The 21,061-nt window shown below is 49.2% G+C and overlaps 4 protein-coding genes across 4 annotated transcripts; 2 read left to right on the top strand and 2 right to left on the bottom strand.

Moving 5' to 3' along the window:
- Positions 1-126: 126 nt before the first annotated feature.
- Positions 127-3,597, bottom strand: BO85DRAFT_364638 (putative 1-phosphatidylinositol-4,5-bisphosphate phosphodiesterase Plc1; the record flags this gene model as incomplete). Its single annotated transcript, XM_025655704.1, has 1 exon — positions 127-3,597. The coding sequence occupies one exon, from the start codon at positions 3,595-3,597 to the stop codon at positions 127-129; it is 3,471 nt and encodes a 1,156-aa protein (XP_025519222.1).
- A 10,487-nt stretch (positions 3,598-14,084) lies between these two features.
- On the top strand, positions 14,085-15,285 carry BO85DRAFT_193374 (uncharacterized protein). Its single transcript, XM_025654451.1, has 3 exons — positions 14,085-14,330; positions 14,483-14,590; positions 14,713-15,285. The coding sequence occupies exons 2-3, from the start codon at positions 14,535-14,537 to the stop codon at positions 15,182-15,184; spliced, it is 528 nt and encodes a 175-aa protein (XP_025519221.1). The 5' UTR covers positions 14,085-14,330; positions 14,483-14,534; the 3' UTR covers positions 15,185-15,285.
- A 1,599-nt stretch (positions 15,286-16,884) lies between these two features.
- BO85DRAFT_456837 (putative adenosine deaminase) lies at positions 16,885-18,200 on the top strand (the record flags this gene model as incomplete). The annotated part of the gene is made up of 4 exons (XM_025661476.1): positions 16,885-16,941; positions 17,048-17,190; positions 17,255-17,933; positions 18,009-18,200. The coding sequence occupies 4 exons, from the start codon at positions 16,885-16,887 to the stop codon at positions 18,198-18,200; spliced, it is 1,071 nt and encodes a 356-aa protein (XP_025519220.1).
- A 108-nt stretch (positions 18,201-18,308) lies between these two features.
- Positions 18,309-21,047, bottom strand: BO85DRAFT_435581 (uncharacterized protein; the record flags this gene model as incomplete). Its single annotated transcript, XM_025658534.1, has 1 exon — positions 18,309-21,047. One exon carries the CDS (start codon positions 21,045-21,047, stop codon positions 18,309-18,311), a length of 2,739 nt encoding a protein of 912 aa, XP_025519219.1.
- Between the last annotated feature and the right edge of the window lie 14 nt (positions 21,048-21,061).

The following is a 21,061-nucleotide window of genomic DNA, read 5'->3' as shown; positions in this document are numbered from 1 at the left end:
CATGAATGGAAAGAAAATATCACAGCGTGATAGCGAAAGGAGATGTAGATGAACCCAATGGGTACAGCGGAGAATAGAACGAGTGGAAATGACTTCACACTGTGCCTAAGTCCCGTTGGATGGATGCTAAGGGGGCAGCGAAGACGTAGATGCCGCTGACACTGTCGGCGTCAAAGTCGGGGATGTTGGAGAATGGTTGTCCTCTGAGCTAATCGGGATCTCACTACCTTTATCGGAGAAAGCCTCCTTCTCCCGTTCAGTGGATGACGAGCGCTTGAACACGGTTTGACCGATTTGACGGAGAATACCCAATCGCTCAGCGCGGAGTTCCTCAGTATCGGGTCGTTCAATGGAGGCGGGAGTGATGCCATCTTTGGTAATCTTGCAAAACAGGGTTGAAAAGAGATATTGGTCGCCGCCTGCATCATACAAAGGCAGATAGCGGTAGCCTTGAGAAAGGCTGGTGAGTTTGGCAGTAAAGGTAGCCAACTGAAGACTGCTGTTGTTTCCTGCACTGCGGCCATCCAGCGAGCTCCAGACAGTCCAGCGGACAAACACGAGGTCCGGATACTTCGTTTCCAACGCAAACTTGAAGCAATCATTGAAGATGGGGCTATACCCATTGCTCTGCTCGATTTTTGTGCGCCGACGGTGCGGATAGCCAATACCTGACACGCCACTCCGCGCCGAAGCGTTTAGACCACCTTCCCCAATGACAAAACTTTGGCCTCGATCATCGGCGCTGAATATCTCAACCTCTACGTACGGGTTGATATTATCGTCCGGTCCAAGGCTGCGAGGCCGCGGTAGTTGCTGGGCAGAGATGACTTCGATAGTAAAGTTAACGCGTTTCCGCCCCGTGCTCTTCCATTTATCTTCGCCAGGAGTCACGGTGCGAAGAGACTCGGGCTTGAGTACGTAGCCTGTGCGATCAGTTCCGGCGGCAAACATGGCTTGGTTCAACTGCATTCCAACATCGTAGGTCTGCCAGTTCAAAGCGGCCATCTGCACTCCGCGACGCCAAAATTTGAGGGGATCGAAGTTCGAGGACCTCAAACGGAAGCCAGACGGATAGACCCTTGTCAAATACTTTCGGTTGTGCTTCTCGAAGACCGCCTTGCTATCTGAATCACGGCAGATACTTTCGAAGGAACGCTCTGCGAACGAATACACGTGGTTATACCGCTGGCTTTCCGCAGACGTGAAGCTATGCCATTTGTAGCCCCGAGTATATACTCCCAAGTCCGATAATGGCTTGGTGATCTTGCTCTTCTGCCGTCGTTTCCGTTCCCTTTTCATGGACGTCAATGCGCCATCACTGTCTTCCGTGGCGCTGCTTAAGCTGGTGGTCGTGAATGATCGTCTGTCCTGGGAAAGGAAAGTATCGACGCTATCCTGGCCAGCCGTGGAAGACCCAGCAAGAGGAACAAGGTTGGAAACTGGAGGGTACTCGGGCACCGTCGGTTGCATAAATGGGGAGCTTGAGCTGCGCTTTCGACCAACACTAATCAAGGAACCCGACGATTCTTGTCGCATACCACCATCTGTTTCATCGCAAGTTTTGACTTTCACAAGGATGCGACGCTTCAATTCCTCGGGCGATGGAAGGACGAAGGTATTTGTAAGAAGGGGCTCCAAGACTAGTTGGTCTTTGAAGGTCTCCTTCATGATCTTCACCATGGCTAGTTGTTGCTCGGGATTGCAGTGAACTTCGAGAGAGAGGATAAGGGGGAAGTCTGTACTGATGAATGCGTATCGGTTGATGACAGTAATGCAATCGGCAAACAGGACGCTGGTGGTCATGGTCCTCCCGTGGGAGACAATGGGTCGGCCATCAGCTCCGTCCCAGCAGTCGATTTCCACACAGCGACACCCTTGGGACAGAGCGCTGATGTATGCCTCAGTGCTGGATGCACCAGCAACCTGGCGACCCAGGAGATACGTATTGTGAGAGCTGGAGATGAAGTATTCGTTTAATGGGCGATCAAACCTGGACTGGGGGGCGCGGGAGGCGTAGACCCCATTCCAGGAAGAAGATAGAAACGAGGTGAAGGCATCAAGGCCCAGACGCGGAACCCCAGTAGGTGTTCCGTCCGAGTGCTCTGGAAGACTGGGTGCACGGGGTCTCGATTTGCGCACAAGCCGATCAAAGATAGACACCCAGTAGCTTCGGTCAGACTCGACATCTTCATTCTGCACATCACGAAGAAATGCCAGGAACTCTTCCAAAGTAAAGCCTTCAAAACTGACAGCGCGCTCTTTGAAGATAGCTTTGACATCTTTCCGCTCCTTCAAACGAGCAACAAAGTCACTGAACTCGGAAAAAAATAACTTGCCCTTGTTGTTATTGTCCGCCTTGGAGAATTGAGCACGGAGCATATTTTTGGAGCAGTTGATGTGCAAGCTGCGGCATACACTCTCAACCGCCTCAAAATCCAGGCTCTCGAGTTCGTCGGGCTTTAAACCCTTTGGATATAGTCTGGACATCTCACGCTGCCAGTGGGCTTTCAAGACCGCTTCGCTCTGGCCAGAACCAGCTAGGCCAGCCATAAGACCAATTCTATAGCGTGAAATGTGTTCGAGGGTTGTCGTAAAGAGTTCAAATGTATGATCACTAGGCGCAATCAGGTGCAGAGTCTTGACAGCCCGTCCCTTCAATCGTTCTGCATCGGCAATGACAATGGTGAACCATCTGTTTTCAAGATCCTGTGAAACCTGATGTTCCTCACGATAATTGCGAGCATCGACACCCACTCGGACCTCCTTGATGTCATCTATATAAAACCGTTTCGTCGGGTTCGAAATATCCCAGTAAACTTTCCCAGCATCGATGTCGAAAAAGAAGCGCACTTGCTTTCGTCGTTTCTTGGTGACTTTTGTGAGGACTGTGCCACGCTGAATCATCGCATCAACCTTCGGTGCGACTGCACTAACGATGCGAGTAGGAGGACTGAAACTCTCATTCTGCAAGCTAGAAGCCTCGGAGCCACACCAGACCCCAAGTGAGTCCAGAGCGTCGTTGCTGTCTTCTTCATTACTGGACTCAAGCGCACTTTCCCAGCTATTTTGTCCAGTCTTGCTGTCGCTCCGTCTGCGCATGATAACGGGACCGGAGCTACGGTCCCGCTTATCATTCTGCGTCGCAGATTGCCGCCTCCGAGTGAGCTTGTTGGCTGCCCCTCGAGAGATTCTGCGCATCAACCCCGGACCTTTGTTTGTCGTTTGGGTTGCCGCGTCTCCCGAGCCGGAAGCACTAGCATTCCCAGGAACAGCCATCATTGAATCTCCAAGCTCAAGATGGGCTGGAGGGATCAAAGGGAATGAGGGTATTCGACCACGGAGTGCGTCAGTAGCTGATTGCAGAGGGGTGCCTGAAGGGCTCGAAGCATTTGAGAAGGTATGCGAAGGACGTAATGAGTTAGGTGTATATGAGTATATGGAGGCACAGGGCGGAGCGGAGGAGGGATTGGGGGCGGGGGGAACAGATGTGTTGACATTATGTAGTTTTGGAGGTTTCGGGAGTGAGCCAGTGACTTTTAAACTTGCTTGGGTGTCGCCATTTATGGTTGAAGGCGACGAAGCGGCGGCGTAAGCCATTGCGGATACCTGCCAGACGTAGCACCCGGCTGCAAAACGTGAGACTGTAGACCTGTCGTGAACCGTGCCAAAGCTGGAGTCACCTGGACTCTTCAGGGGACGAATGAACAGCGACGTGCAGTAACTAGGCGGCTGTGTTGACCCTGATATGGTGGCCTATAGCAGGAATGCAATACGAGCCAAAAAGGGGATCGTGTCTGGCTGAGCGATGCAAAAGCCACTTGCTTAGCGGGATTGCTCTGTCTTTGATATCTGCATCTTGGCCTGCCTCTGATGCAATGCGGAGAGCCCTGCCGGAGAGCGCTCGCGAGAGTACGGGATCCGGGTTCCTGATAACAATTGAGACAGACACTGGCTTTGTGTAACAATGGCACAGCGCGGGTGGGGGGGAAGGCTCTTTGATCGCTTGTCTTGTCGTCAACCCAAGTAAAGCCAAAAATGATAAATGGCTTGGCACCCTCAGCCTTGGTCTCCTATTATTTTTTTTCCCGGAACTGATTTTCGTCAGGTTTTCCTGATATGATCTGATTTGCCCGCGTTGTATCCTATTCTGGTGCCCTAATTTTACCCCTCCTCAGTTGGCGGATCTCCTAGTACGCGGGGAAAGCTGTCCCTCTGCAGCAAATATGCGAGGACGTGTGGAGCCCTAACCAATTGGCCGTGGTTGGTGCCGGCGGTTGAGGTTCTTTTCCGGTGCGAGGCAGGAGGACCGAGGGACGCTCCAAGGCGAGTATTGAAAGGTAATGGGAACAGAAATTGGTGAGCGAAATAATGCAAGTCAATAGCCGTGTGCGCCGCGCATGTGCTTAGCTGTCAGCAGAGCCCCTCCGAACGTAGCTTCTACAGACGCCAAAAGGTGTGTATGTGTGTGCGTGGCTGTAAAGGTAAAAAAAATTATTGTTGGAATTGAGCAGGGAAATTCGGCTTCGCGTCGATTGGCGTCACTCGCCGGCCGGAGACTAGAGGAAGGCTGCGCAAGAAGGGAAAATCGGCGACGAGGATCGGGAGAGGAAATGCAGGATTGCCTGCCAACGCAGTGATGCAGGTGGTCCAAAGGGGAAGGGTGATAATTTGAGCAATCGGAGATTGGACCGACAAGAGTAATCGTGAGGGTCGCGATTGTCTAGTGTGGTCCGATATGTAGCTTTTCCAGTTTGCTGCACGGTTACGTGGAGTGTAGTAGAGGACCTGCAGCGAAAGGCGCCAGGATGTGTGAGTAAGAGAGTTGATCATGCGACGGAGGAAACAGTGCCAGCGTTATCCTTCGCCCGAGAGAGAAATTGGGATCTCCACTTGCGGAAGTCGAGGGAGCGAAGATGTCTGGAGTAAAGAGTGTCAACAAAATGCTGGGGAGAGGGGGGAAGTCTTGGTGTTCGCCCTCTTAAGAGTCTCCCATCCAGGCGAATGCGGTGTCGTACAGACAGACAAGGGAGAAGTTCGGAGGGAAGGATTTTGGAAGTCGATTTCGAAGAAACCGATGGATGTTTCAATTGAAAGAAAGCTGGAGTGGGTACTTACTGACGTACTCCGTACCTGTGGTTTGGTAAGATACGTATTTGCGTATTGTCAACTGGGAATTTCTGGTTACGAAGCTCCCACGCGTCTGCCCCTCGTCATGTAACCAGGTTAGAACCGTTTCCCACCCCACGTCAGACCAAGCCCAAAGATGGTAATCGGTATTCGGATACGGAGTAGTAGGGAACACTGTTCTTTTTCCTTCCTCTTCTAGCCTACCTGCGGGACCCGCACCGCAAAAGTAATCTGGGAAGCCAAGTCCTGAATGTCTTAGGAAGGTCTGAAAAAAACGCGGGCACCAATTCTCTGGTACCAATGAAAACGCTCAGGTAATGATGATATAAGATCAGGATAATGATGATGGTGGTGGACGGCAGTGATGATAACAGAGGCGTTTTTTTTTTGTTGCCTTGTTGATATGCGTCTAGCCCCTGTGAAAACTGCGCAATGTCTTCTCCAGGGAAAAGTAAAGAATTCTCTGTCAAGCAGACCTAGGAGTACTACTTGGTGATAACAGCAATGAAGTCGCCAAAAGGAAGAAATTCCAAGTCCTATATACTGTTGGCTAAGGACCAGGAAAGGGATAGAAAGTATTATTAACCTTCAGTTCAGGTATGCCAATAAGGTAGTCTAATCAAACTGGGCCGTCATTGCTGGGCACCTGCTCCAAGATCAAAGTCAGTTAACGGGTGAGCTGTCCAGGAAGCATAGCAACGGCAGCCCAAGCGATTATGAGACTAGCCGCGATCATGAGATCCTATGAGGCTCCTCCAATCTACTCTCTGTCCTTCCTTCCGTCCTTCTACGAAGGCTGATTGGCATTCAGGGCATGATTGGGAAATACAGTAGCGGCTAACCTTTCTTTTCCCTTTTTTTTCCATTTCCTTTCTTTTTTCTAACTTATTTCAATAGTGCCCTTTTCTGTTTTCATTTCCCTTTCCGGTTCCCCCAACGTTCGACCTTCCTACATTATCTATTCACGTCCTTTATTATCTGGGCAGCATAGCATCTAATTCGGTAGATTTGTTACGGAGGACTCCATATAGTATTTGATCACGAGGATTTTGGTCTTCATCCACAATTGGTAAGATGCCCAGAAGCTGTTCGCTCCACTTCCTACAGTAAATCCTCCTCCTGGAGATCTGTAGGCAGTGGCACAGTGAACGGACATGATCTATTGGATGATCATCTCCTTGTCGATGGTATCACTGTCAATCGTGGGGGGGCAGAGAAGCTGATAGGTATGTTGTTTCACCTTTTTCGGGAGGGGGGCGGATTGGGGGGGAAATCGTTAGTTAGACAAGGCAGAAAAGGGAAGAAAAAGGGGAAGGCGAACAGAGAACGTCAGTTGCTATGGAAGGTCTGTGGATACAATCAAACCCTCCTCAATCTCACCCCCATAGCTAACAGTAGTTGTAACGAGCTCTTCCTCAAGACAAAAAGGTTAACTTCCCCACGGATAATCCGTCCTGCATACACGGATACTCGGTACGGAGTACGGAGTTATCCACGTATCTGCCATCACTACGCGGGAGCAGGGGAATCCGAAGCATGCCTGACTGTCGATCCGCAAACACTATTACCGTGTTATCGCCAATATTGATGTTACAGATCCTTCTTGAGGCACCGGCACAGCGGTCCCTATGGGGAGATATGTGGACCTTGGATTCCCGCCCGCTGGGGTCTCCCTTCGTTTCCCGTTTCTGGGTTTAGATGCCAACCTGCCTTATCCCTGTCGCCCAACTTTTCTCCAAAAAGCCAAAGAATACGACTGGACTATTGTAGAGACTGCATGCAGTAGCAAGGCCCTCTTCCCCAGGACGCTAGTTGCATGTACGACCGTGAAAAAGAATTGGGCTCTTCCGACAATCGGGGGGATTGTCACCTGATGCATTCCGACTAGGGATGTGCAGACCGCCTAAAACTTAAATACTATTTTTTGCTGGCAATAGTTGTCCTGTCCCGTTTCGTCATAGTGCCCTTTAATTTCCCTTGAGATGCAATCATGTTTCTTTCCCTCTTAAGTGTCGCCAGGAAAGGGGGAGGGTGGGTAAAATGTGGGAGAAAAGGAAAAGAAAAACAAAATTACGGAGAAAAGGAAGATAAGGGAGTTGTGCAAAATAATTGCTGGTGCCGTTTTATCCTTACTCGACATTACTGTGGAGCTTGCGAGTGGTTCACTCGCATTTCTAGGTTCGTAGTTGGTACAAGAATGCGAGCGCAAGTGAGAGGGGGTGAGGGGCGGTAATCTGTCGGTAAATTAATCAAACAGCAAGAGATTTTCGATTGAGTCATCCCAGCCCTTTCTTCATCTCAACGCGGGGGAGAAACGCGGCTAGTACCGTCGTAGTAATATTACACGCGTGTTTGCAAAGCTGAGGCTGAGGAAAAGAGTGGCAGTGAAACCAGTCGGGGCGGTGCGGAAAGGGGGAAGGGGCCGGAAAGTGGAAACGCAGCACGGGATGAATGAACTTGCCCAGAAACTGCCAGTCCTCCATCCCACGGTAAGAGATTGGAAGGTATCAATGATGCTTCCATGTAACCTGACAGGGATACGAATCGGCACAAAATGAATCACGTATTTCTCATTCTTTACGGTCTGCCCCGTACTCATGAATACTTGCGAGCCTGTGGTGCATGTAGTATTTTGGGCGAAACTCTTCAGCACATTCGCCAAGCTATCTAAAAGTCATTGGCCATTGGTACAGTAACTAGCGCGCCCATGCACCACCCAGAGCAATGCTTGGAGTTCCTCATGGCAAACGCTTTTGGACTACGACACCTTGATACCCAAGGTAGTACCAAGGCGGCAACAGCAGGAGGAGGATGAAGAAGCGGTCAAAGAGCCTCTCTCATTCTCTCGTCGCGGATAGAAGCAACAAAGATGATAGGCAGCTTATGGTGAAGGCCGTGAAAGGGGTTCATCCAAACAGAATTCACCCAATGTGGATCTTACTTTCGAATCCATTTCTTCTCTCTGCAGTATCTGCCCTATGACACCATAGATCTGGTTTTTCCGTGGCTCCAGCTCCGGTCGCTCCAATTTCAATGACTTAGGCGAAGTAGTAGACTCTTAATGGACACTAGCAGATCAAACTACAGACACTATGTACCACCTACCTACCAAGGTATTGACCGGACACTGCATGGCTGCCCCTACATGTTAATGGACTGCTTAATATTCTTGGTCAGGATAATTGGTGGTGATGAAACTGCCAATTACGCAGTAGCCCGTTTGCTCATTCTTGATGGAAGGCAACCGTGAATAGTAAGCTGCGGGGCGTTTTCCCAACCCCGCACAAAGCTGAGCCATTTTGCTGAGTTGGCGATGCTGCTATCGTCGTCCTATCAACTAACCATCTGCCAATTCAGGTTTCTTACACTCCGTCTTTCTCTGGCCCTGCCACTGAATGGTGGACTCGCGTTCTGACCACCGCCTCTTGAATCTAAAAAAGCATTTCTCCGCTCGTCTCAGAACATTCCGGATTGGCCACAAAGGATCATTTGCATGTCATCAGTAGAGCCATTATACGGCCGACTAGATGCAAGCAAGTGGCATTGTCATATATTCTAGGGATGCACATCTGCCAGGATAATGTCCGGCATGGAGATACAGTCTCTCGGCCAGGGCATTTACTGCCGATAATGAAGCAGATGAGGGCCTATTCACATCGATTACGATCAAATAGACTATCATGAGCTACCTTGCAACCACAAGCGTATATCGGCCGGGCCGTCCGCGGATTACCTAGCCTTTCCTGAACTAGGAAATTTATCCCTCCAATGATGGAGGCTCCGGTGATGCAAATGACCATGTGCTTTGGCAGGGTGTCAACGCTCTTGTATCCTACCGGAGGAGGGTGTAGGTTTCGAGCAGGTAATCATCGTGAGAGCCACGATATCAAATCCCGATCTTGCTCCGACCGATCCGTCCTAGATTGGTATCGCGGCTGTGGCGGAAATATTCCTTTGTGATCACGGGACACCTAATCAGTTTCAAACGAACGGTTTCCAGCTGACGACGCAAGGTGGTATGCGCCCTTGATAATCAGCAAAGTTCATAGGCTACCCCAATCATGCAAAGATAGCCGCGAAAGGGCGCTGAACTTTCTTGATAAGGGGAGATTGCAACTTTCTCAGAGTAGCGTCTGATTAGGTAGCTGAGTAACTGCAGTGCGTGCTTGGAAGATATTCAACCCATCATGGTGCATTCTGTATGCATGCACATACAATAGGCAGTTAGTGGGCTGTATTAAAATCCAAGACCCTCCCGTTTGCAGACGCCGATGCTGCTGATCAGAAAGAGGGGAAGCTGAAAGATGACCCATGCTTTAGGTTATCGCCGTCTCGCGTGCATTGATGATTCTGACCGCTTCCTCTTCCCTGGGTTTCCTTCTCAACTAGATGCCTATGGATCAGGCAATCACCACCGACTGGGCTGAAACATGGAATTCAATCAAGCTGGCGGTGTCTATCAACTTGACGATCCATAGCGGGGGATGAGTTAGTTCATGGCGCGAAAAATGACGCATTGAACGGAAGCCGGTGAAGGAGGGGATTGGATTAGTCAAGTTAGTTGACAGCTGCCAGAGATATGAGACTGGGCTATGTATTCCTTCAAATGTATGTTTACTGACTACTCTGGACTGTTTGACTGCCCACGCACGTATTATAGTAGTCACACATATCCTCATACTTGTGAATTAGAACTTCTTTTCCAGTTCCTCTGCTACTTAAGATTCATTCCTTGTTTGTGTTTGCAGGTCATAGAGGGAAAAGTACGACTTCAGGGTATCACCTAGGAAGCTAACTATCTACAATCATTAGCCAGACAGAACAGCATGCTGACTAGTGCTGATTTTGTATTACTACATATTTCATGTCCAGCGCTCTAACCTAATTTTATTGAGTAGGTACTGCAAGTTGGGTGCTAAATGCGGTTGAAGGTGGGGTGAGTGCTCATGTGTTCACACGTGCAGACCTCATGGAGATATTATTGGTTCATAAGAAACATTATCGCATGCCAGACTGTCAACCACTACTTATTACTTCCTAGATACTACCTGAATTTATTAACTGCCAGAAGGTACGATGCTCCACCTCTGCTTGCCAAACGAAGGTCCCACACTCCAAGAAGAAATGATGGTGGAAAAGAAAGGTTACCCGCTTGTAGCCAGCGGTGTTTCCGTGCTTGCGCATGATTAGCAATTACTTACATTCAGGCAGTCGCACTGCACATAATTCTCTATGAAAGGCATACTTATTTTTGCGTACTTATGCAGCGACAGGGGTACCGGACAACCATTGCTAACATCCGAAATTGAGCCTTCAAATACGTGCCGCCAAGTCATGACTTTGGTAGTTTAACACTGCTACTATACCTTGACGTAGTACTTACTAGTGACTAGTCCATGCAAACTGCTTTCTGTCCAAGAAGGCAAACTCGGCAACTGGCCGGGGAGGGAGGGGGGGTAAAGAATCATACCTACTGGGCAACCAACTTCACAGGGATGATGCCAAGAAGTCACTGTGATTGGGTAAAATCACTGCCTCGTGGGGCTGTTTCCAAACGGCGACCCACTCTTGACAGGCTTCCAAGCCTTCGATTGCGGTTTCCTTTCGCTCAGGATCTCGCACCCGAGAACTCCTTGCTACGATCACACAGGCTGCTGATGCAGTGTGAAGTGACCCTTGCTACCCCTTATGCTCATGTTTTACTGCACTAGACTGGAGGGTATGGTGGCCGTTTTCAGCCGTACTAACAAAGGATGTGTGGTTATTATCACGATGTCGAGTAGTGACCGACTAGTAGCCTCCCTAAACCCCCCTTTACACCAAAAGCAGGATCTAGTTGATGTAATGCGATCCTCTTAGAGCCTTGACTGAAAATCAAAGCATCTGTGCACATATTACTTCGTAGATCCTTACTAATACTAATGAGGGAGCAGCACAGTAAATACGCTACAATTTGTCACTGGTCAGATTCTTTACTTTACGCAAAGAATCGGGTGAAACGATGACATCATAGTACTGACGGCTAGTCGGAGACGTGCGCCAGAACAGATTTACCGAGTCGGTCAAATAAGGGGGATAAAGGCGCAGGAGCTCAATGTTATAAGCAATTCTGAGATATACACTTGTAACTTCTTGAGGAAATTCTTAAAAAATAAAGAAAAAGACAAGAAAAGAAGCTGAGCGGTGATTGAAACACAGAGTCAAATGAGAATTTCAAGGGCTGATCATGTTTCCGCCTTGCCGGTGCTACAGTATGCCTCGTATCAGGGTTTCTTTATCGTACAGGTATTAGTTATGGCTCGTTTGTACTGAATTATTCATACCCGTTGCCCTACTCATCCTACGGGAAGGGCATGTCCCATCCATAGCCCGCGATTCATATCGTCAGACCAGAGGTCCCTTGTTAATTTTCCTCTCCTTTTACGTCCTTCTGCCAGAACCCTAAGGGACCTCGTCTAAACCTTCTTATTCTATGGTACAATATGTCATGAAGATATTATCACATTTATAGTAGCACTGAGGAAGCCCGAAGAGCGTTTTGCAAAATATTCATCGTTGGTTTTATTCAGAGGAGAACTCGTTACCTGTCATCCATGTTATCTATCACGTTGGAAGTGTGGTAAGGTTTTCGGTTGCTGTGGCCGGCTGCAGTATTTAGACTGGGCACCCAAAGTAACTAACGTCAATGTCTGTCCTGAAGTTCAAAGAGAAGGCGGCCGAGAGAGCCGTTCCCAACTGAGTGGAACGTTGCGCCCCCTATACCGGGGTCTTGCCATGATGTGCCGTAATGATTTCCGTGGCTGGTTATTAACAGATGATGCTGGTATTACCGCTTTTTATTGAAAAATACTGCTGCTCGTTACGAGCTCCCATACACTCAAAATACAATCTATTACATAGAGCATCATCATCATTAGTAACAACCACAGTACCTTGAGCATTTTGACTTTGGCATAGTGAGTCTTGCCGTACCTTAATCCGTCTTCGGCCTCTTTTCTATTTTTTCCCTGAAACTCTAAAGTTAATAAACCTGTCGCCTGCCCCAAAACACCTGTAGAACGAGGCTGCATATCCTGTGCGGCCATCCTTGTAGCTATTGGGGGGCAGGCAGGGCTATACTAACAAGTAGTTAGCGATAGAGGGGGTAAGATGCAACTACTCTACTTTCTGTAGGAGTGGAAACCGTCTGAGCTGAGCCTCGTCGAGCCTGTTCCTTCGATGCGTCTTCGATGCTTCGACCTTCTTCGGTCTTTCCAATCCCCGGTCGCACGGCGCATGCTGCATGGTGTCATTCGGCCAACGCCTCGGTCTTGATCCCAACAATGCCGCTATCCGACTCTGCTATGGATAATCCTTCCTATCAGCCAGCCAACCAGCCAGATAACGTGTTGTGGCTTGCTGATAGTCGAATGAGTCCTTCCAATTGACTATGCAGCACGCACGGGCAAAGGCCCTCCCTCGACTGCCATTTCCATTCAGTATCGATTATGAAGCCTCGTGACTGTCGATAGTTTGGTTTCTTCTTCTCTTTCTCCTCCGTCCTTTTCTCCCCAAATCTTAGCCACTGAGCGTATCAGCACCGCATTGGGATATAGTTCTTGTTGGCTGTCTTGATGCACCAGGTCTGACTCCCGTCGCTTAGGCATACCAGCAGCGGGTACAGTCCTGCGTCTGGGGAGAAAGTTAGAATCATCGCTTGTGACATAGGCTACCGACACAACTTCTTTTAGCCGGACCGGACCCCAATCATTTCTGAGACATTCTGACTTGGCACACTCGATTCGAATGACAGAGGATCTTGCCCGGTAATCTACGTGTCGTACAAAATACCCGGGTCAAGTGGGTTGGGGCAACAATTATTCTTGCATAGTGCTAAAGAAGACCCTGGTCCAGGTCCCTGGCCCCAGATTGAGGCTACTACTAATGGCATCGGCCGATTCGGCCCACTGCAGTGGCAATACGACTTCTCAACCAACAGACTTGTTTGACCGGAAATCTGAATTCAATGGCTTGGAGGACTACTACCAAACGGGCTTAGCCCCAACTGCTAACTTCTACTAGGTACTTTACTATCTGTTGTGTCAATTCATCGCGATAATCCAGATATTGGGACCAGGGACGGTGTATCAAAATATCATTTCGGTCACCTGAATGGTCTTGCTCGACTGAGTCGATTGTGTCTCTGATACTGCCGCGACCTCACAGTTTGCACTTGACGACCATGGCTATTCAATCATGAGATCACACTGTTACTCCTCTATACCTCTCAAATACACGCGGGACAGCATGGCCTTCGTGTATGAGATGAACCGCATCAATAATTGCAGAGGGTCGCTTTGCATAGTTACTGAACAATATAGACGTTCCTGTTTTGTTTCGCATTCGTGTGCGATATACAGAGGCAGATCTTACAATTCCAGGCACCCCCGCAACAAGGCCCTATAGCACTTCCAGGAGGGAGCATCCCATATGAAATACTGATTGCTTTGTAGTGATATTATGGATGTATGCAGATGTCTGATCACCGTCACTGGAAACCAGACGCTCAAGATCAGAAAAATAGGCGTCCCACCTAATCCCTGACTCACCTTAAACTCCTCGGTGAGCCCAATGCTTCGGTGAAGTTGAATTTGTTTATTTGTTTTCTTTTACGGGGGGTGACGACTCTAAAGTACTGCTCTTGCTTGCCAGTCATACTCCTCCTTGGACTCTCGCATTCTGCTTTCCAACACGACATGGCGATCATGAGCACTGTTAGTGAAAGCCTATGCTGTCGGCACATCAGCTAAGGGAAGCTAACCCTAGCAGACTGAACAAGTAGGTCGAGCAGGAAATTGCACATGGAGTCCGCTTTCTGAATTGAAAAGAACTGACAGTAGAATCAGAATGACTTGTCTCGAAGTTCGGAGGTCTCGTAAGCACAATATGTGTTGACTGACGAATCAAATCGTCTTACTCACCTTTTGTAAATCGATCCTTTCATGGGGTCGTTCATACATATTACTTGGATACGTTTGCCTACAACAACTAATGCGGTTTTGTTCGGGACCAACCTGACTTGACTAAGAACTGGGCACCGAAGAGATTCAATGGAAATATTCTCCTTCGCTCAAGCACCCACTGGGTTCTCACATCATCGACCTGATTGACCTCAGGACGCTCCACCGACAGTATATTTCATGGATTGCAAAGACGCTGTCAAGGTTCGTAATGTTCCGGTTGTCCTTAGTTGCGAAACCTATCCCAAACGGACAAGGCCGGCGAACCCCACCCATAACATTGATGTCTTTTGATGGCTCTCCCATAAAAGTACTCATTGGCAGAATAGTCATTAATATATCGCAATCTTCAACAGCGAACAGCCTTCATAATTTTGAATTGAACTTCAGTATGGCACTGATGACGTTATGTCAAGGGCAAGCACTCGCCTCGGGATCGTGACCCACTCAGGGTTCACTAACTAGTCAGTGAATTAGTTTCAGTTATTAAGGGTTATTGAAAGCATCTCATTGACTCACAGCACACAACCATCGTTGTTTCCTGGCCCTAAGCTGGATCATCGGCTAAAAATAAAACTGGAGACAGCTATTCCGTGTTCCCACTATCCACCAATTTTCCATTGGACCAGCCGTCTGTATATGGGTTTCTCGAATCCTTCGAGAACCGGGCCAGACGATACAAGCCTACAGAGAACCGTGACGGAGGCGAAACTGAGCTGCGGGTCTGCCTTTTCCGTGGAGATACAAAATACAGGCCAGATACACGATTAGTACGGTCTCTTGCAAAGCCGGTTGTTTCCGCTTCGCAGATTCTCACTCGAATCCAGCTTACCGTGGTCAAACTCTCAAGCGAACGACCCCAGACAGGCCCTAGGTGGGACGATTCCCGATCCAGCATATGCTGCCACTCCAATAAGAACAAAACTCACCCGGCGTCGCCGGCCGCCCTTGCCGTTATCAGATTGGGCTCCGGTTTGCCCTGTGCTACTACTGCAGCCATCGGTGCGTACCACAAAGACTCTCCCTGTCACTGGATGCTGCGTATGCAGGTAGCCTGACCTTCCTGCGCCGGTGAATGCATAGTCTTCAAGTGCTACTTTAGCGTAAGGAACTGCCTCGCGACACGTGTCACTCCCGTTAATGTCTATAATTTCCCTTTGAGCGCAAGCCGTTGTTTGCTAGAGCTACGGGGTTTGATTGGGGGCAGTAAGCCGAAGTGCTTGCGTGGCGTATCAAATAGAGACGGTTTCTGCCTTGCTATGTCTGTTCTCGCTTTGTATCACGGCAGTTTGACTCTAATTTACATGGGATTTTGTGCCTCTTTGACAAGTGTCGCGCCACTTGTGAAGGCGTATTTTTTATTTGGGTCCCTTTCACGCTCAACGGCAATGCTTCCCGGGACCGGTTTGATTGCAAGGCTGTTCATTTGCCGCGAATCTCCACTTGAATTAATGATACGTTATACGGATTCACAGGGCCTCAATCTATACGAAACTTGAATATGGAAGCATATATATGCAGCTTCTTGGGAGGTAGCCAGTGTCAAAAAGGGCTGGATATCACCAGCTAAGACGATGCCAGAAACTCTATATCTCCCGTTGAGGGGCACTTACAAGGCTACGAGCATCACGATAATGCCCGCTAGAACCACGCAACAATCAGTCGCGCTGATCGGAAATGTGTGAGGCATACGCTATCAGTGGGCCTGGTAACACAAGCCACTGGCAACCAATTCTGTCGCAAATCAGATCGGCGAGAAATACTAGCAAAATCAACTGGCTAATCGCCTGATGGTGGTACAGACGCCTGACACCCATAGAGGGCCATGGAACATGCCATAGGGTGTGAGCACGAATCGAACGAGGTTCATAAAAAGTACTTGGTGGGATCCTTGCTTATTGCAAGCCTTATAGACGACATCGGTCTATCCGGCGCGAAGGTTAGCTCATGACGATGGACACGAAATGTTTTCGTAGGTAGCGGGATCACACGGCTCCTCGGAGGACCCCCATGACCCAAACCTATCCTAAACCGAGTCAACGACTGACGCCATACGGCTTATTGTTGTCCGTATCTCCTTGTCGGATTGTTTCAATGGACTAATCGGATTGAAAGAGTTTCGAGTCTTGACACGTCAGAGACCCGTGTCGGAAGTGCTCGGTCTCGGGAGGACGGCCGTGCGCTGGATCTTGAATCTCGTTTATATGCCGTGTTTTAATTTGAGGCTCTAGGCACCATGTGGAGCTTGTATGCGTTGAGCGACTGAGAGACCTGATTTGAAATAGCGGATGGAGCGCACTTGCAGCATGTGTGCTGTGTGCTGTGTGCAATTTCCTGGTTTACAAACAAGATATAGTTAGCCTGAGCGGTAGTCGGAAGTGGTCATTGGTTCAGTCACGGCGGCGTAGGGCCAATAGACAGTTTTTGTATTGATGGGTAAACCCTCATCTCTTCGAATCAGAAGGCATATTGTTTCAATCTGTTACTCATAGCCTCAAGATGGTCGACAGTGGGCGTAGACTGGCAACAAGTCAAGAACGGCGCCTTGGGCAACCACGAGTGCAGCAAAAGTCACCTGCTCTTTCCCCAACTAACTGAAATCGCCAACTCGTTCCATCCCACTTGCACTCCCCCTCCTTCTTCCCAACTTCCACCTCCATCCATCAATCAGATTCAACAAGATAGACGGACAGTCACTTAGTCACATAGATCTACATCCTCAAGTTCGTGTACAATAGACACCTGACCAAGATCGACTATGGACCTTTCGAAAGCGGTCGATCGTGCCTTCACCCAATCCCTCCCCAAGATCGAGGCAAGTACATACCCCATGCAAACACCTTTCAATGGAATAGAACGACTCTCCAGCACTAGGAAAGAAACAGAATCAAGGTTGTTCACTAATGTGTGTTGTCCCACAGCTCCATGCCCACCTCAGCGGCAGTATCAGCCGCCAATGTCTCCATGAGATCTGGCTCAAGAAGAAGGCCCAAGACCCTGACTTCAACATAGAAGATCCATGGATAACCATGCCGCCTGGGAAGGTAGATTATTCCCTGCAAACGTGGGTAGTCCCTCCACTCTCATACATGCATTGAAGACGCTCCCCACCAACCTTTAATTTCCAGATTTTTCCACTCCTTCAACAAATCAATCTACAATCTGGTCAATGATCTTGCCAGCCTCACCTACGCCACCCATTCCGTGCTAACCGACTTTCAAAACGACGGCGTAACTTACCTTGAACTCCGCACCATTCCCCGTGCATCCCCCTCCTCCTCCTTCACCCGGGAGGAATACCTTACTACCGTTCTTGATGCAATCTCGGATTTTCAGGCCAACCAATCCCCCACTTCCCCGAAGATGTCTGTATATCTGATTCTAGCTTTGGACAGGGGCCATCACACTACTGCTGAGGCCCTGGAAATTGTAGACTTGGCACTAGCCCACCGCGCCCGCGGTATCGTGGGCATTGATGTCTGCGGCAACCCAACCAAGGGTGATGTTTCAGTGCTACGGGAGGCGTTTGCGAAAGCCAAAGCTAACGGACTAGGCGTGACTGTGCATTTCGCCGAAATGAGGGAGGCGGCAACGCCTGGAGAATTGGAGACACTCTTGGAGTTTCAGCCGGACCGGCTGGGCCATGTGATTCATGTGCCTGAAGAGCTGAAACGGGAGATTGCAAGGAGGCAATTGGGACTTGAATTGTGCATGTCGTGTAATGTGCACGCAAAGATGTTTGATGGTGGCTTTTTGGATCATCATTTCGGGTATTGGAGACATCAGAATTGCCCGATTGTGCTTTGCGTAAGTCTCTGCTACTATCATTTTTCCTCATCACCCTCATTCTCTTACACGAATCGTCAACTGATACTGGTGCAGACCGACGATGTAGGGTTTTTCTGCAGTCCCGTATCGAATGAGTATCTGTTAGCTGCAGAGCACTTTCAACTCACGCGGACCGATGTGCTGGGCATCTGCAGAAAATCCTACGATGCTATCTTCGGAGGCGAAAAGGAGAAAGACCGTCTTCGACGTCTACTATCTGACTTCGAGGCACATTACAGCACATAGCCGCTGATCGAAATTATTAATCTTCATTCATGTACACAAAGCTTCCTTGGAAAAGGGAGTATATCAGCAAGAAACAATATACAGATATAAGCAAGTCCACCCTCATGATCAGCTTTGCCATCTGAACTTGCCTTCCTTTAGCGTCTTGACCACTCCCAGGGGCATAGACTCCCTATTCACAGCTGCTAAATTTCCGTAAGTCTTTACCATCTCTTCCTGATACAACTCTGCCGTCCACTGCCAATATGCTGACATACTATACCACATATCCGAGATCGTGTTGCGACCATTGGTCTCATTAGTAACGCTCGCGTCCAGAGACATCTGGTTTCGGTGCAGTTCTGGCGTCAGATTGATGCTGATCTCCTTAGGCACACGGATCAGCTCCGTGTATGCCTCCAAAAGTGGACGGCTATAAGTTTCCGAGTATCGGGTGTATTCCTCCAGAGTCATATCAGCCACGTCGTCGTCCAGTTCAGTTCCCAGAGAAGTAGATTGCTCAGCAGAAGTCCCTTCGTCAAATCGCCGCTTGCAATCATGGTACTCGACTTCGTATTGCATGAAGGCCTTATGCAGCCGACCTTTAGGCGTTGCTTTGATGTTCTCGCGCATTGCGAGGAAAGGGATATAAGGATTCAGGAGCTCCAGCCCACCGAATTCTACAGGAAAGTAGAAAAACCCTTCTGGGAGGTCCTTAACACCAAATCGTTCTGCGATCACTTGGCGCAGGTAGTCGGTCACCCCGCTGGAGGTTCCGGGGAATAAAGTTCGTTCAATACGACTCAGTGTGGATATAGCCATATCTATATGGCTTCTCCCAAAGCACATGGCTGGTTTCGCAAAGTTGTTGGCGAAGAACCGTCCAAAGTAACTGTTCCATGCCTGGACCCATGAGAAGACGCTCTTGCAGGATGAGAGCTGGCGCTGTAGCTCCGCAATGTGGCTGTCGACCTGTTCTTGATCAATGACAAAACGACCTTCTGAAGGATCCAGCTTCAGGAATCCCCAGCGAATATCTCCTTCAGGCAGGGGGTCTGACGCTTCCTTTTCCTGAGAGTCAGATGGCTGCTCATGATGGTCTGCCACGTCTTTTGCCTTCAGGCGCACTGTTCCCGTTTTTTCCTCGTTTATCTCTAGGCCCATGACCTTGGTGAATGTTTCCATTGTAGTCCAGGCTTTGACACAAGTCTCTTCGTGACCCCAGAACCAAAAGTCATCATGCAGCCGATATAGATAAGCCCCGTCTGTGCTTTGGTTCACCGCAAAGTCCATGCAGAACAAAACTGCCTCCCCAAAACAAGTGGAAAGGGCATGGCTCATGGGTATTCCTCGGCTCCGAGTTCGCTTGGAGGCACCTGATCCGTCTTGTGCAAAAGTTACCGGAGTTTTTAGGAACTTGTGGAAAAAGTCCAGCCAGAGTCGTGGAACACCAAAATACTCCAATACCACCAGTATGGTAGTGTGTGAGAGAAAGGGTCCAAACCATCTGAAATCAGATCTAATAGCAGTGAATTGGCCGTGCAACGAGGTGTATAGGAGGGATTCGCTGATCAGAAGATGTAGCAGTGAGTGCTTCGTTTCCAGTGGGTTCCTTTTTGCGTTATCAGGCTCCGCATCCTCGCCATATGGGTCCATATTCGCGTCCACCGAGGAAGGTAGAAGGCTCATAAAGTAGTCTTGTTTGTACGTTTCCTTTCGGCGATCGTTTACACTCGTTGTACCAAGGCGTTTGGCGTTCGTCCCCGTGAATCGAGAACGGCGAGACATTTCGCGCCTGGGGATTCGTTCCCGAAGGAATTTCCAAGCTGGTGTGTCAAGAAACGAGTTGAAGGCAGATCGAAATGTAACTGACCATTTCATCCCCAGGTATTCGAACATGAGGCTGTCCAGCAGATCTTCGTCCATATATACCCGGTATTTGCCATTCAGCTGGCGACGCATCTCCACTGGGATACCCTCTGCAGGCCAGCTCCAGTTGTCAAGAGAAGCCAGGCGCATATTGAGAACATCTACCACCTCCTGGGCAACTGCCGGGTTGCGCATGAACTCCTTCAGAACGGCCATCTTCTCTTTGGTGAGCAAATCGGACTTCAGCAATGATTCCGACACCCACTTGAGGTCAGCGACCTCAAGCCAAGATTTCTTCGAGGCAAAGTCAGTGCCAAAGGTTCTGACTGCGTCCCGCAGTTGCTTCAATGCTTGCTGTGAGGGTGTTGTTGCTTGGAAAAGACCGTCAAGGTATGCTTTGATGGCACTTCCATCTACATCTGTCTCTGTGAAGACCAGAGACTCCCATGTGGCTCGCTGTTCGTGCATTTCTGACCGACCAACATTCTCGAAAGCCATTCCTTGCGACCCGTCCTCGTTCGAAGCCGAGCTAGAAGCAGCCACCTCTTCGAAGTCACGCAGCCATTCCGTGACTAGCTCGCTATAGAAGTCGGCATGCTTATGCCTTAGCTCGAGGTAGCTAAGCTCCTGTTCGAGCTGGGAAATCCAACTTTTCAGGCTGCGGTCTGAGACAGAAGGATCATACTTGCTCTGCAGAAGGAAGCGACGAATATTAGCGTGAATAGCGCGCTCAGTCTGATCTTCAACGGCAGATTCTTCATTAGATGAACTATCTGTGTCTAGATCCTCTTGGTCAAGTGCATCATTGGGGAATCCCTTGAGCCTGGTCACACCTTCCAGGAGAACCTGGGCCTTTGATCGTAGACTGTGAGCATCCTCAGCAGCTTGTACAATCTCTGCTCTTCTCTTCTCGAAAAGTGTTCGTTGTTTGGAGAGTTCATTAATCTTAGTTGCAGTGATCGAACCCAGTGTCTGGGGAAGAGCCCCGCCAGACAACATTTCTTCGAAAGCGC

Source organism: Aspergillus piperis (genome assembly GCF_003184755.1).
Source record: "Aspergillus piperis CBS 112811 unplaced genomic scaffold BO85scaffold_3, whole genome shotgun sequence".
Taxonomy (NCBI): Eukaryota; Fungi; Ascomycota; class Eurotiomycetes; order Eurotiales; family Aspergillaceae; genus Aspergillus; species Aspergillus piperis.
The sequence above is the reverse complement of the archived record's forward strand: the minus strand, read 5'-3'. Positions and strand labels throughout refer to the sequence as shown.

Coding starts and splice junctions, on each gene's coding strand:
- BO85DRAFT_193374 (XM_025654451.1), top strand. CDS start 14,535: ATGTCAAGGGCAAGCACTCGCCTCGGGATCGTGACCCACTCAGGGTTC. Junction 14,591..14,712: donor CACTCAGGGTTCACTAACTA/GTCAGTGAATTA, acceptor AACTGGAGACAG/CTATTCCGTGTTCCCACTAT.